General features: G+C 56.1%; 8 protein-coding genes and 1 pseudogene across 9 annotated transcripts; 3 read left to right on the top strand and 6 right to left on the bottom strand.

The window, feature by feature from the left end:
- Positions 1-246: 246 nt before the first annotated feature.
- Positions 247-823, top strand: BDY17DRAFT_321686 (uncharacterized protein; the record flags this gene model as incomplete). Its single annotated transcript, XM_033736671.1, has 2 exons — positions 247-294; positions 347-823. 2 exons carry the CDS (start codon positions 247-249, stop codon positions 821-823), a joined length of 525 nt encoding a protein of 174 aa, XP_033593506.1.
- A 207-nt stretch (positions 824-1,030) lies between these two features.
- Positions 1,031-1,113, bottom strand: BDY17DRAFT_t6 (annotated as a pseudogene). The gene has a single exon. The product of its transcript is annotated as a tRNA-OTHER (tRNA).
- Positions 1,114-1,254: 141 nt separating this feature from the next.
- On the bottom strand, positions 1,255-2,580 carry BDY17DRAFT_89303 (histone-fold-containing protein). The gene is made up of 4 exons (XM_033738810.1): positions 2,336-2,580; positions 2,135-2,268; positions 1,952-2,070; positions 1,255-1,886 (listed from the first exon to the last, which is right to left on the bottom strand). The coding sequence occupies exons 1-4, from the start codon at positions 2,438-2,440 to the stop codon at positions 1,411-1,413; spliced, it is 834 nt and encodes a 277-aa protein (XP_033593505.1). The 5' UTR covers positions 2,441-2,580; the 3' UTR covers positions 1,255-1,410.
- A 122-nt stretch (positions 2,581-2,702) lies between these two features.
- On the bottom strand, positions 2,703-3,912 carry BDY17DRAFT_292363 (putative splicing factor 3a subunit 2). Its single transcript, XM_033732809.1, has one exon. It carries the CDS (start codon positions 3,875-3,877, stop codon positions 3,158-3,160), a length of 720 nt encoding a protein of 239 aa, XP_033593504.1. The 5' UTR covers positions 3,878-3,912; the 3' UTR covers positions 2,703-3,157.
- A 169-nt stretch (positions 3,913-4,081) lies between these two features.
- On the top strand, positions 4,082-5,855 carry BDY17DRAFT_245977 (uncharacterized protein; the record flags this gene model as incomplete). The annotated part of the gene is made up of 2 exons (XM_033730679.1): positions 4,082-4,256; positions 4,312-5,855. 2 exons carry the CDS (start codon positions 4,082-4,084, stop codon positions 5,853-5,855), a joined length of 1,719 nt encoding a protein of 572 aa, XP_033593503.1.
- A 55-nt stretch (positions 5,856-5,910) lies between these two features.
- BDY17DRAFT_245449 (TATA element modulatory factor 1 TATA binding-domain-containing protein) lies at positions 5,911-8,463 on the bottom strand (the record flags this gene model as incomplete). The annotated part of the gene is made up of 1 exon (XM_033730633.1): positions 5,911-8,463. The coding sequence occupies one exon, from the start codon at positions 8,461-8,463 to the stop codon at positions 5,911-5,913; it is 2,553 nt and encodes an 850-aa protein (XP_033593502.1).
- Positions 8,464-8,787: 324 nt separating this feature from the next.
- On the top strand, positions 8,788-9,651 carry BDY17DRAFT_321681 (uncharacterized protein; the record flags this gene model as incomplete). The annotated part of the gene is made up of 2 exons (XM_033736670.1): positions 8,788-9,080; positions 9,141-9,651. The coding sequence occupies 2 exons, from the start codon at positions 8,788-8,790 to the stop codon at positions 9,649-9,651; spliced, it is 804 nt and encodes a 267-aa protein (XP_033593501.1).
- Positions 9,652-9,830: 179 nt separating this feature from the next.
- On the bottom strand, positions 9,831-10,895 carry BDY17DRAFT_321680 (uncharacterized protein; the record flags this gene model as incomplete). Its single annotated transcript, XM_033736669.1, has 1 exon — positions 9,831-10,895. One exon carries the CDS (start codon positions 10,893-10,895, stop codon positions 9,831-9,833), a length of 1,065 nt encoding a protein of 354 aa, XP_033593500.1.
- A 698-nt stretch (positions 10,896-11,593) lies between these two features.
- Positions 11,594-12,259, bottom strand: BDY17DRAFT_246746 (uncharacterized protein; the record flags this gene model as incomplete). The annotated part of the gene is made up of 1 exon (XM_033730755.1): positions 11,594-12,259. One exon carries the CDS (start codon positions 12,257-12,259, stop codon positions 11,594-11,596), a length of 666 nt encoding a protein of 221 aa, XP_033593499.1.
- Positions 12,260-12,907: the final 648 nt, after the last annotated feature.

Below are 12,907 nucleotides of genomic sequence, written 5' to 3'. Positions count from 1 at the left end.
ATCGTCAGTACGAACGGGTAAGTTGAGTTGTACCGTTTCATGTTATATCTACGCCTGCCGTGCCGCCCAGCTATATATAACATCTAGCCGCCCACCTCTCTGGCGCGTGGCTCATTCGTTGCACTCGCCCTTCCATCGCCTCTCTTCCTTTCTTACCATCTTTTCGCCTCCGTCTCTACGGTACCATCTCTCTTATCCGCGACTCCTCTCACCACCTCTCAATACTTCCCGCGAACGGCAACCGACATGTCGAGATCCTTCCTCTTCATCACCTCCCAGAACACGTCACCCGATGTAAGCAGACCCGTCGAGAGCGCCGACCTGGCCTTAGTAACACGGTATTCAGCTCGTTCGTCAATTGCAAGAGGCCGACCAGGAATTCCCGGTGACCAACCCCTTCAACCCAGCCCGCGTGGCAGAAGCGGATCAGACGAAAGCCAACAGCTTCGTCGTAAAGGTCGACTTCGACGTGTTTGAGGACTTTACCAACGACCAGTTACGCGACATTGTCAACGATCGGTCGCGCCGCTTCAACTGGGTCTTGGGCGGTGTGTTTGTCGTTTTGGACGACTACGGTGTAGAAACGAAGACGGTTATTGTTCATCTCAAGGACTCCATTTTCGATGACGAGACCGAAGAGGTAACAGGCTGGTGCTGGCGGAGCTGGAGGGTCCAATTCGACGCCGCTTCTCTGATGGTGATGATGATCGATAATAAACGGGAGATTGTGGAGGAAGTGTACATCAAAAAGGCCGATCGCTTTACCGGCGCGGACGGCATCTTTCGAATGAAGGACGCCGAGCGGGAATACGGCTGTCGCTAAGGTGAAGTGCGGTGTTGCTTACTAGAGGGAAGGCTCGAAATTGTAGACAGGTTCTAAAATCAACCCTCCGCCAATAAGGGTCGACGACAACGACGACGACCGGAACCAAAAAGAGAACACGGGAGCGAAAAAGAAACACTGTTCGTGTTGCACCCTACGTCTGAACAAACGTCAGTACGAAAAGGTAGCGCGAATTGATGGAGGTTGTTCAACATACGGGACTCGAACCCACAACCTCCAGATCTCTAATTGAATAGAAGTCTGGCGCGCTACCATTGCGCCAGCAAGGCTCAGGCAATAGCAAATTTTTTTCGCCGTCCGTTTGGACGGATTTTGCGGGGATAAGAAATTTTAGTTGCCAATATTCCTCTCACTTTTTCTCCGAATTCTCCCCGGGGGTAACAGCGTGACGATATGACTCCGGCATTGAACACATGAACCTGTTTAACGTGAACTCAGTGTCACGTCCTGACCATTCTCATAAGTTTGGACTGGTATGCAGTCTTGCCAATTCATGGTACATCCGCCGTACGTACCCGTACCATCTATGAAATCCGCCCCTGTTACTCCCCCCATGAAGTCATCACTCAATCGCTGTCGCTGTCCCGCTCGTCCAGCGCTTCATCACGAATGTGGCTGATAGAAGGGGCATCTTCTTCGTGGTCGTCGTCGGCAAGCTGCGCCCCGCCATCATCCTCATCTTCATCTTCTTCCTCCTCGTCTTCCTCCTCCTCCGCCTCATCCCCATCCCCATCCTCGTCCTCGTAGTCCTCTCTCTCCATTCGACTGTCCTCCATAGAATCATCTTCTCCCCCGTCTCCATCCGGGTTCACAGCGGTGCCATCCTCAGCCTTGAACTTCTTCGTCGGCCGGTCTATATCCCCCTCCCCAGCATCGCCGTCCGCATGCCCATTCGCAAACGTGGCGCCGGAATCATCCACGCCCGCGCCAGCATCTGGCCGCGCCTCACCTCCCTCGCCTTCCTCGGTAGTAGTAGCAGCCTTGCCCTCCTTGACCTTCCGCCGGTACGTGTTGCGCTTGTCGCTTTGGATTTCCACGTATTCTGCACAGCCGCCGTTAGAACGCCTCGCCTTCAGAGGAAATGTTGACGAAAGTAGAAGTACTCACTAGTCAGCTCTGCCTGCAACCGGGGCAGGAAACCCTCTAATTCGCAGTCCTTCAAAGCGGCCTGGACGTCAGCAGGCATGATGGTTTTCTTCCCACCCGCCTGTGCACTTTCATTTGCGCTGCGTGGTGAAGAAGATCAGCCTGTCTGCCCCAATCGTACAAGAGGAGAGAGTATGCACTCACTTTGAAGCAAGATAACTGACAAAAACAGTAGCGCTTTTGTGCAGCGCAAACAGCGCATCCCTTTGTATCTGAGTATTGGGCGGCAAAACTCCTTTGGCCAGCCGGCTGATCATGGACTTGGGCAGACTCAGGTCCTAGAACGTGGGCCGTCTTAGCGACAGGGCATTTGGCTGGTTGCGCGGCGTGAGAGAGGAAGCATACCTCGATTCCCGCACCGTCTCTCGATCCTTTGGAAGGCGTCGGTTCCGCCGCTGCCTCCTCCGGCCCATTAGACACCACCGAGACGTTGCTTTTTCGCGGCGGCATGGTTGTTGATGTGGAGTCAGAGCAAGGGAAATACCATCGAGGCTTGAATTAGAGGTGAAGGGGATGGCGGTGTCCAGAAGGTCAAGAAGTGATGTGAAGTTGGTCAACACGTGTGGCACGCGAGGTGTCGCGTTGGAAAGGTCGACTTTCAAGAAGCCCGGGGAGGTTTGGAATTTCCGCCACAGCCCCTTCGCGTTCACCGAGCCTTGTCACGGTGCCGATACGAATACTTCATACACGCAGGTGTCATGCATTGCATTGTATTCCGATTATACGAGTTCTAAACGATCTGTTTCGAGGAGGAGGAAGGAGTAATGTTCATCACGTGCTCAGTTTCCAACGATTGTCTGCAGCAAGCTATGGAATGTAGCATAAGAGACACCATCTGTATTCGGTGTTCTCTCGCAGCTCCTGCAGCGCGAATACCTCCTGGACTAGTTCTAGTCGATAAGGTGCACATAGGAGTATCCCGCGGAGTTGATCGTATGGCATTCCTGGCAATTGACATCCTGTAGCCATATGTCTACGACTTTCTGACGCCTCCATTGCATGTTGTGCGCGCTTTCCATGCCTCTGATGATACTTTGGCGCATTGCTCTCAGAACTAAACATTGTAGTCGTCGTCGTCGAGCTCTATCGCCCCCCAACCGCAATATTGTTCGTGGAAGGGCAGCGCGGTCGTCCAGCTCAAATTGGTCCAGCTTCACTTCTCTTTGTTCAACCACCCCTTGGCCCACTCGGCGCCAGACCCGGCACACCACTATACCTCTCCTCCCTCTCCGTCTTGAAAGTGACCTGAATCCAAAACTCCTTGCTGTCCTGATCAAACCACGTCCAGAACTTGTCCTCTCTGCGATCTACCTCCCTCGCCTGCAGCTTGAACCCACAAGTCTCGTATGGCTCGGCGGCAACGAGAAGATACTGGAATGATTTGTCGGGCGGATCCTCCACCTTCTGCTCGTATGCGCTCATGAATCGTACACGCGGGATGACGTTCTGGGTGATTTCCGGGTATTGAAGTTGAAAGAGTAAGCCTTGCTGTCGCGTAACTGGATCGAGTGTCTTTGTGATTTTGTACCCCGGGCGACCAATCTTGACTACATTACGCTTCACCTGCACCGCGTTGGCCCCGGTATACGCCTCCTCCTCCTTCTTCCGACCGAGTTGCGCATCGCGGGCAGCACGACGGGCGAGATTCGTCTGGTGCTTGCGCCCTTGCGTGTGGGCGAGGTAGGAGCCGTCATTCTGGTGCACGGTCAGGCACAGGCGGCACTCGAAGCTGCCGACGTGGTTCTTGAAGAAGTACGGGTCTTTGTCGAGATCGATGGTTTCGAGGGCGAGCTTGCGTAGACGCTCGCGACGATCAGAGTTGGTGGCGGACTGCGAGGCGACACCGCCGCCGCCGAACTTGGAGCCCGCTCGGTTTTGGTAGTCCATGTTGTTGTGTGATTACACTCACGGGCGTGGTGGAGTGAGAGGGAATGGAAGAGTCCAAAAAGTTTCGCGAGGCAGTCAACTTCTTACACTCTGGCGGTCAAAAGTCGTGGGCCACTGTTGCACTTCACCTCGCCTTGATTCATGAGAACTATCTGATCAAGAATCAACACGCATGCTGCAAATCTACAAAACCATGTCAGTCAGATGACAACACCGGAATACTACGTCGGCCAACGCCTCTCGCTTAAAGGCCAAGCGTGTACTGTTCAATATCTCGGTACAGTTGGAGACAAGGCTGGCTCATGGTTGGGAGTCGAATGGGATGATCCTGCCCGCGGGAAACACGATGGCACCTTCGCCGGCGTGAGATACTTCCACTGTATGTCCTCCCGAAGCACCGAATGATTAACACAGATCACTGAATATCGGTGCAGGTCGCAGCAAATCTCCAACAGCGGCTTCATTTGTCAAGCCAGCCCAATCATGGGATGCGCCACGCTCGTTCCTTACAGCGCTGAAAGACAAGTACATGCCCGACTACCACGCCGACCAGGCCCAGATCGTCTACATCTCCGGAAAGCAAGCCGAGGAAGTGGGATTCGAGAAGTTCTCCCAGCGCCAATCGCGTCTGCATGGCGTGCATGTTCTGGTTCTGGACCGCATGCGGATAAAACACGCCTTCCAATCTGACGAGGAAAAATCCGCGATCCAGCATCTATGTGCCGACATCACAGAGCTCGATCTCAGTGGCAATCTCTTCGAGGCTTTTCAAGAGGTCTTGGTGTTGTGCAAGTTGTTTCCCAAACTCAGAACGCTCACGCTCGATAGCAATCGTTTCGCTGTGGGTGGCAGCTATGGCGATTCTGGGCACGGCACATTGTCAGTCATCGCCACTGTCAAGTACCTCAGCCTCGCTACAACGCTCTTTTCACCCAAAGATCGCGACGGCATCATTTCTCGCTTCCCAAAATTGGAGACGCTCGTTCTCACAGCAAATGAAATTTCCGGCCCGTTGCACTTGCAAACACCTCCTCATCTCTCGACACTGGATCTCTCCGACAACGAGCTAATCTCGCTTTCCGACCTTCGCCATCTACAAAACCCACACCTCCACACAATATTGCTGAGACGCAACCGCATTCAGACCGTCACGACCGAAGCTGAGCCAGCATTCGCACTCAGCGTTACAGAAATAGACCTCACCTACAACGCCGTCGACACTTGGCTCTTCTTCAACTCAATAACAAAGCACACCTTCCCAAACCTCACCCATCTCCGCGTCACAGGAAATTCCCTCTACCAGCATCTCGTCTCAGCGGAAGGCAAACCGTTAACATCAGAAGACGGCTACATGCTGACCCTCGCCCGCCTCCCGCAACTACAATTCCTCAACTACGCCAAAATCACCGAAAAGGAGCGCCTCAACGCTGAGACGTATTATCTGGGCCAAATAGCTGCAGAACTCTCTCTGGCCTCGGAGGAAGCTGAAGCAGGTATCCTCGCCAAACATCCCAGATATCGTGAGCTTTGCGAAGAATACGGCGAGCCCAGTATTCAACGGCGAAGCAAAGCCAATGGACAAGTGGAGCCCAACAGTCTTGCCGCGAGACTTGTCGCCGTCACTTTCATACTAGCTGCGAGTGAGATGCCGCAGATCAGTGAACGACACTGGACAGAAGAGGTGCCGAAAACGTTCAACATCTACGCCCTGCTCGGCACGGTGGGCAAACGGCTAGGCGTCATGCCGTTGGACTTGAATCTGATACTCGAGACGAATGAGAGGGATCCCGCCGGGCGGAATGATGCGAGGGGCGCACCCGAGTGGTGGGATAGTAGCGATGACGAAGAAGCTGCTGCAGCGGGTGCGGAAGGGGAGTGGATAAAGCGAGAGACTGTGCTTGTGCCTGGTACGAGAACATTAGGAACGTACGTTGATGGGAGGGAGGCGACGGTCAGAGTTGAAGAACGGCGGGGATGAGCGATAGTAGTCCGACAAAGTGGCTCACAGATAGCAGTTCACAGTTCTATTCAATCTATCTCGCCGCCGGTTTCCCCGACCCCAGTTTTTCCTCCACCAACTCGCGATACAAGCGCTTCAACTCCCTCACATCCCCCCTCAACTCCTCCGCCTCCTCCTCCCTCTCCCCCAACATCTCCAAGCTAGCCTCATACCGCTCCTCCAACACCTTCATCTCCCCCTCCACCCTCTTCATCGTCGCCTCTGCATCACGCTTGGCATCCACCTCGCGCATCAAACTCACAATCTCATCGCGCGCCGAGTCCCGCTGCGACGTGAGACGCTGCAACTCATCCTTCGTTGCCGCCTTTTCCGTCTCCAAGCGCCGGACAAGAGCAGACATGCGCTCCATAAGCTGCACCGACGGCCCAGAAGTAGGAGCGGTAGAAGTAGACACGAGATCGGCGAAAGTGGCGCCGTTGAAATCGGGCGATTGCGGACCCGTGTCTGGCGCGGGGGGCATCTCGAAGGCCTCGTCTGGGGCGAGGTCATGGGTGTCGATTTCGATGGTGGGGGTTTGGATGGGGAAGCTGTTGTTGCGGTCGAGGGAGAAGGTGCTTTCTTGCCGGCTGAGGACGGGTGGGCTGGGTTGTTGCGGGGAGAGTTTGGGTTGAGGGGAGAAGGCGCTGGTCCAGCTTCTTCTGCTCACGGGGCGGGGGGAGTCGAGAGTGTATTGAGGGGTGGTGAGTTCGCTCGTTACCATTCGGGACAGTGGGCGGCGCGTGTCGTAGTGGTTTGAGGCCTTGCGGGACGTGAGAGGGGATGTCGGCGTCTGCGGCGGCAGGGCGGCAGCGGAGAGCGCTTGATTCTGCTGCCACTTTATCCTTTCGTCTTCGAGTCTTTGCGCGAATTCGGATTCGAGCTGCTGTTTTTGACGTTCGAGCTCTGCTTTGGCATCGGTCTGGCTGCTTTCACTTCTTTCCAGCTTCGACCTAAGCGACTCCAACTCTTCTCTCTGAGTTCGTATGTCCACCTCCAGATCTCGCGTCTTCTCCTTCTCGCTCTCCCCATCCTCCTCCGCCTTCCTTGCCCGCACAGCAGCTTCCCTCGCTCGCTTCCTGGCCTCCGTCTCTCGTCGACCGGATTCGTCCCTCTCCTTTTCGAGAGCCACCAGCCTGGCATTCAAGGACCCCTCGATAGTCTCCCAGTTCTCTTTCGCAAGAGCATACTGACTCTGAAGCGTCTCCACCTGTCTTAACAACTTGATGCTGCTCTCACCACTAACACCACCATCCGCACTCGCCTCCTCCGCTCGCGAGCGCATAGCCTCCACTCTTGTCTCGAGGCTGCTCATCTCATTCTTTAATTCCAGTTCGCGGACGGAGAAGCGTTGCTTCTGCCCCTCGAGGTCCTCGCGGATCTTCTTGACTTCCGCCTCCGCACGAGTCTCGGCCAACTTGCGCTCGATCTGCGCGTCTTCTAAATCGTTTTCAAGCGTTGCGATGCGTCCCTTGTCGGCCTCGTTTACTTTCTCTTTGGCGTCTCTTTCAACTCGCTCGGCATGCTCCTTCGCCTCCTTCAATTGAGTTGTGAGGCTCCGTACCAGCTCGGAAGCATTCTCGCGATCGACTTTCAACTCATCAACTTGCTTCTCGATCGCCGAGATCTGCTTCGCCTTGTCGCTCGCCTGCCGCTCAGCAACCTCCGCCCTCCGCAGCTTTTGCTTCAACTCCTTCTCCGCCTGCTCAGCTCTCTCCAGCTTCCTCTTCGTCTCAGTCCCCATTTTCTCCTCCTCCGTGGCCTTGAGCCGCAGCTTCTTGATGGTTTGCAAATGTCTCAACTCGGCTTTGCTCAGCTTCTCTCCTTCTTGCATGAGCTGAGCGATCTGTTCGTCCTTCTCCGCCAGTTTGCCTTCCTGGCTGCCGGCAGGACTTGAAGCGTTGACTTCTTTCGCCGCAGCGACAGTTTGTTGGGCGAGGTACGTGAGCTTGGCTTGGAGAGCATCGATCTTCTCCAGGTAGATGTGCATTTCTTCCCGCTGTTGGCCCAGGGCTGCTTGTAGTTCGATGCTTGATTTAGGCAGACTGCCATTGGCGAATTCGGTGGAGGGACGGGAGGAGACCTCGGATCGGGGAATGTCGATTGATGGTCGGGCGCTGCTCTCCACGGACGGTCGGAGGGGTAGAGTGATGGGTGGGATGGCGGAGTGCTCCTCTTTCACGTCGTCCTGCTCTTGTTCCACAGACGACGCCACATCTGGGCGCTCTTCCTTGACCTCCACAGCCACGTCTTCTGTCAAAGTCGCAGCCTCTTCCTCTTGCTTATCGACCTCTTTACCATCCTGACTGGGGCGAGGACTGGGCTTCGCAGGGCTTTGATTTCGGGGGGATGCTTTGGCGGCCGTAACCTTGGCCAATCGCTCCGCCAGTCTGTCGTTCGCACGGGTGCGGGCATCTCTGTTGTCCGAAGGCGCCGCGGGGACGCCTAGCGTCTTGTGAGCCTCCCTCTCCGCGCGAGCCTTTGCCGACGCCTCGTTATCTTCGGCGAGGATGGTGTCCAGACGGGATTCGAGGCCTGCTACGGCGCTGGAGAAGACGGAGCCCCATCCTCCACCCTTCTTCGCTGCCATGTTGAATACGGGGAGATGTACAACGCTCCAGAGAGGGGGTGGCTCTTTCTCCTACGCCGCATTGCCGGCTTGTTGTTATTGGGGGTGAAGATCGTGGGGCATGATTGGGTGTGAGGATGGAAAGGCCAAGTCCAAGGGTAAATCGTGTGATGAGTGCAATGAATGTGTTTTCGGTGTAACGGTGGTGCATGAGCAAAGGGAGATGTCGATGCACGATGCAGCTTCTACGGTGGGGCAGAAGTGCGGATCGCTTACAACTGCCTCGTCATCTCAAACCCCTCCATCGATGACTTACACTCCTTCTCTTACTGCAGCGAGAAGACAATGTCTTATGATGCCACCTCCCTTCCGCAGCCCCAGCCAACTCCGCCATACTACGCCGTCACACCTCCAGCTCCGCCACCCAAACCTTCCTCGGCCGAACAACAGCAACACCAAGGCCCTCCGCTTCCCCCACCCCCACCAAACTACAATGAACCTCTCGAATTAGACGGCCGCTCTGCATATGACGCGAGTTCGCAACAGCCTCGACGTTACGCATCGCCGCCACAGCAGCAGCAGCTGAGTATTCCGCCAATTGAGCCGGGATGGCTGCCCGAGAGCATCAAAGACAAGAGGTATATCCACCGCAGCTCGATCCCCCTACACCCATGAACTAACCGTTGCCTCCACCGCAGCACATCCGACCTCCACCACCTCCTCTCCAACACAACCCTGCAAACATCCCTCCTCTCCGCCCCCCAAACAACCCACCCCTCCATCCCCGCCAGCCACTCCGCTCTGACCCCCCTCCTCGACGCCAACCTCCATCTCTCCAACACCCTCCTCACCCTCGAACAAACCCTCTCCCAAAAGCGCGCCCAAACACAATCCCGCCTGCTCGCCCTCAAAGCCCTCGAGCGCCAACACCGCGCCAAACTCGAGGAGACGGAGAGCGCGCTGCAGCAGTGGAGTCCCATGGCGCTGTACCAGCGGTTGAGCGCTAGTGTGGGGGAGCAGGAGAATCTGGTGCGCGGGGTGGAGGAGAGTTGGATGGAGGATGTTTCTCCTGGGGGAAATGGAGGGGCGGCGAGTAGTGCTGAGGTGGAGGCTTTTGTCAAGAGGGTGAAGGAGGGGAGGAAGTTGGCTTTCTTGCGGAGGGAGAGGAAGGGGCGGTGGGATGAGGGGCGGGTTGGGGGGTGGAGATGAGGGGAGGAGGAGATGCATGAATGACGACAATTATGACAAGGCATAGAATGGGTGCGGGACATTTGGACGCTTTGCAACTGCACGATTCCCGCCATCTGCCTTCGGAACGATAGTGCTATTTCACAACCTCATCCCATCCACCACCGCAACGCCACAATCAAACCAGAGACAGCGTCTGATTACCCCCAAGCGGACCTCTGCGACTCAATCCGCTGCCTCTCGGCATCCCGTCTCTGCCGCGCCTCAAGCACCTCCTTTCCGAACGCGGCCTGCAACCACCCGTACTGCTCCGTTACGTTCAACAGGCCCATGCCAAACATCCAGCATCGCTTGAGCGCCAACCGCCCGTGCTTCGTCACCTTGCGCAACTTCTCGATGTCGTGGTTGTATCTCTCGGCCGTTGGCTTGTGCGGATGCTGCGTGAAGCACGCCTTCGCCTTGGACGTCTGCTTGCTGATTTCCTCGAGGAACCACGCCCAGCGCTCCACCGGCACCACTCGGTCATTCATCTGTTGCGCATAGTGGCGGCGGATGTTGGCGAAGTACAGGCGATCAAGCGGGTCCGTATTGTTGTCGATGAAGAATTGCCTGCCCCTGTCGTCGAGGGTCAAGAGATAGATCTGGCGCAGACTATCCCGTGTTGCCATAGGTGTGTTCTCGAGCCACTGGGCCTTTACGTCTGCAATCTCCGCTCCAGAGATATTGTTGAAGGGGCCGTCGAAGATGAAATTGTTGGGATCAAGCTCTCTGTCGGTCTGCTCGTCGATGTTCAATTGGTGGTGCAGGCGCTCGCCGACGTCCCAGAGTCCTTCGCCGGGGCGCTGAGCCAGAGGGTCGCGGATCTTCGGTCTTGGTGGTGGTGGTGGGGCTTGGTGCCGCGGTTTGGAGGGTGGGAGGGGCTGTCCTTCGTTGGGAGGAAGTCCAGCGTGGTTCGCAACGGACGGATGGCCAAAATTTCCAACAGGTTGTGAGAAGTCGTTCGACGCTCCGCCCATCGGCATCGGCATCGGCGGCGGGTTCGAAGGTCCGGCAACCGCCTGATGAAACCCCTGTGCCTGACTGGAACTCGTCGGCTGCCATGCGTGCTGCTGGTATGGAACAACAGCCCCTGGGACCGCGGGATAGGGATGGAAGTTTTGTTCGCCAGTCGCAGGATAGCAATATATGTGTCCAATGGGCTGCGCGGAATGGTAAGGATTGGGCTGACCGTAGGGCACCTGGTAATAATAGCTGGGGGCCGCCATCTGGCCAGGATATTGTCCAGCTTCCGCACCGATTGGCCCTGGCTACGGTACCTGGGGTGCGAAAGAAGTCGTCTGATTGATTGCTGCGAGCTGTGCGCCGGGTACGGATCCCCATATTTGCTGAGCGGGCATTGAGCTTGCGGCACTGGGTTGTACATCCTGCATGGGCTCCTCTCTCTCTTGTAAATATGGTCCAAGGCGATGCGCACTCTCCCTGTTGTGCCCGGGGTCAAGTGCGGGTGGCTGACCGGGTGCCCGGCCGTCTGGAATGTCCAGTCTGGGTAAAAGAGGCCTGGGAGGGGCAGGGGGCGGTGGTTTCATCGGCGGGCGAGGTATGTGCCAATTCTGCAGCGTGGAGCCCGGCACAATAGAATCAATCCGCCTCTCTTTTCCTTTGCCTTTGGCAGACGGCACGTTGTTGTTATGAGGATTCATGCTGGAAGCGGCGACAGAAGCGATAGACTGGTAAGATGACCGGTTGCAATGGAACGACAATGTATGTCGAGATGCGAATGGTGATGTTGTTGGAGTGTGGATGTTGTCGTTTCTACTCCAGCTCGGCAGAAGTTGGTATCGCGGCCGTTCTGCCATTGGGAAAGGGTGTTCCAGTGTGTGGCAAGGAGAATGCGCCACAAGTACTCCTTCCTCGCAGGATGATACCTTCTGAGGACAGGTTCAACCGCATGTTGAAGCGGCTCTTAGCTCAATCTTTGCAGATAGCCTTGCTGAATCAGTCTCTCCACATCACCCTGCCGTACATAGAACTGGCTGTTCTTCGTAAGAGTGATAGACCCGTACTCCGTCTGAATCTCACCAGCGTCCTTCAGCACCCTCACATCAATGAAGATGTCCTTTGGTGGCTCCAGACTGCCGGTCAGATCGATATCAGTCCATTGGCCTTTGTACGCCGCGAGCAAATCGCTGTACTGATGGGCGTAGAGTTCCTCCTCCGCACTCAGACTACTCGCAGTGGTAGCATGTCTGGGCTCGCCAGCAGCAGACACTTGCACAGTACTAGTCTGCAGTTCCGCCACGTCCGCCCCATTCCAGCACATCTCCTCCAGCTTGTTAGTGCGGGTGCGGTGATAGGCGAGCAGACAGCGCTTGTTCCGACGCATGCTGAGATGGTTCACGAGGAGCGCGGCCGCCGTGCCAGGGTCATTAGAGGGGTCGAAGCGCCTGCCATCGCTGCTCTGCGTGCTGGCGGCGGTGAATTGGGCAAGGAGCCGGCTGTTCTCCCGCTCGATGTCGCGCACTTCCTTGGTTACTGAGCGCACTGTTGTCGTTGCGTACGGCGGCAGGTGCGGGAGTGATGCGAGGCGTTTGGCGTCCAGGACAAGTTTGGTGGCTTGCTCGGCGTACATCTTGGGCTGAACACGCGTGCCGTCGTGGAGAGACGCGTGGGTGATGTTGCGATCACATGAAGATGGAAGTGGAAGTTGCGAAGTGGGGCAAGCGCGAAGGAAGGTGGGGCACATGCAGGCACCAACCTCACATCCACATGGAGTTCCACCACTCTCATAGCGCTGTCACACGACTATCGTAGTTATGATTGGCAGCACTGAATATCGTCGTACTGCTGCCTGCTTGGTGTAATCGGTGTGGAACGATGATACTTCCACCTTGCTCGCGAGTCCACATTCAGGCTCGCACAGAATCCCCAAGCTGACTTGAATTGAGGATGACCTTGCATGAGGTTGTCGATTGTGCCTTGCGTACGTGCATTGGCCATGATGGACAAAGTCGATCATGACGCGGAAAAGAGTCTCAAAGCAAAACAAGCCCTCTTCGACGGCCTGCGTGACGCTCTTCAAAGCGACGAAGAGGAGCTTTCTGACCCTGGCAGACAATCATCCATCAGAGCACTGCAAAAAGGCCGCGAAAGGAAGCGAGAACTGAGAAAAACTAACACTCGAAACCACAAGAAGAACTCATTGGCTCGATCAGCATCAGAGAGCCATCTCGTGCCATCCAACATGAACGCTGCCCACAAACTCAAGACACTGAGTGCG

The sequence above is a fragment of the Neohortaea acidophila genome (assembly GCF_010093505.1).
Source record: "Neohortaea acidophila strain CBS 113389 unplaced genomic scaffold BDY17scaffold_2, whole genome shotgun sequence".
Classification (NCBI taxonomy): Eukaryota; Fungi; Ascomycota; class Dothideomycetes; order Mycosphaerellales; family Teratosphaeriaceae; genus Neohortaea; species Neohortaea acidophila.
Note: the sequence above shows the minus strand (reverse complement) of the source record. Positions and strands in the feature narration are given on the sequence as shown.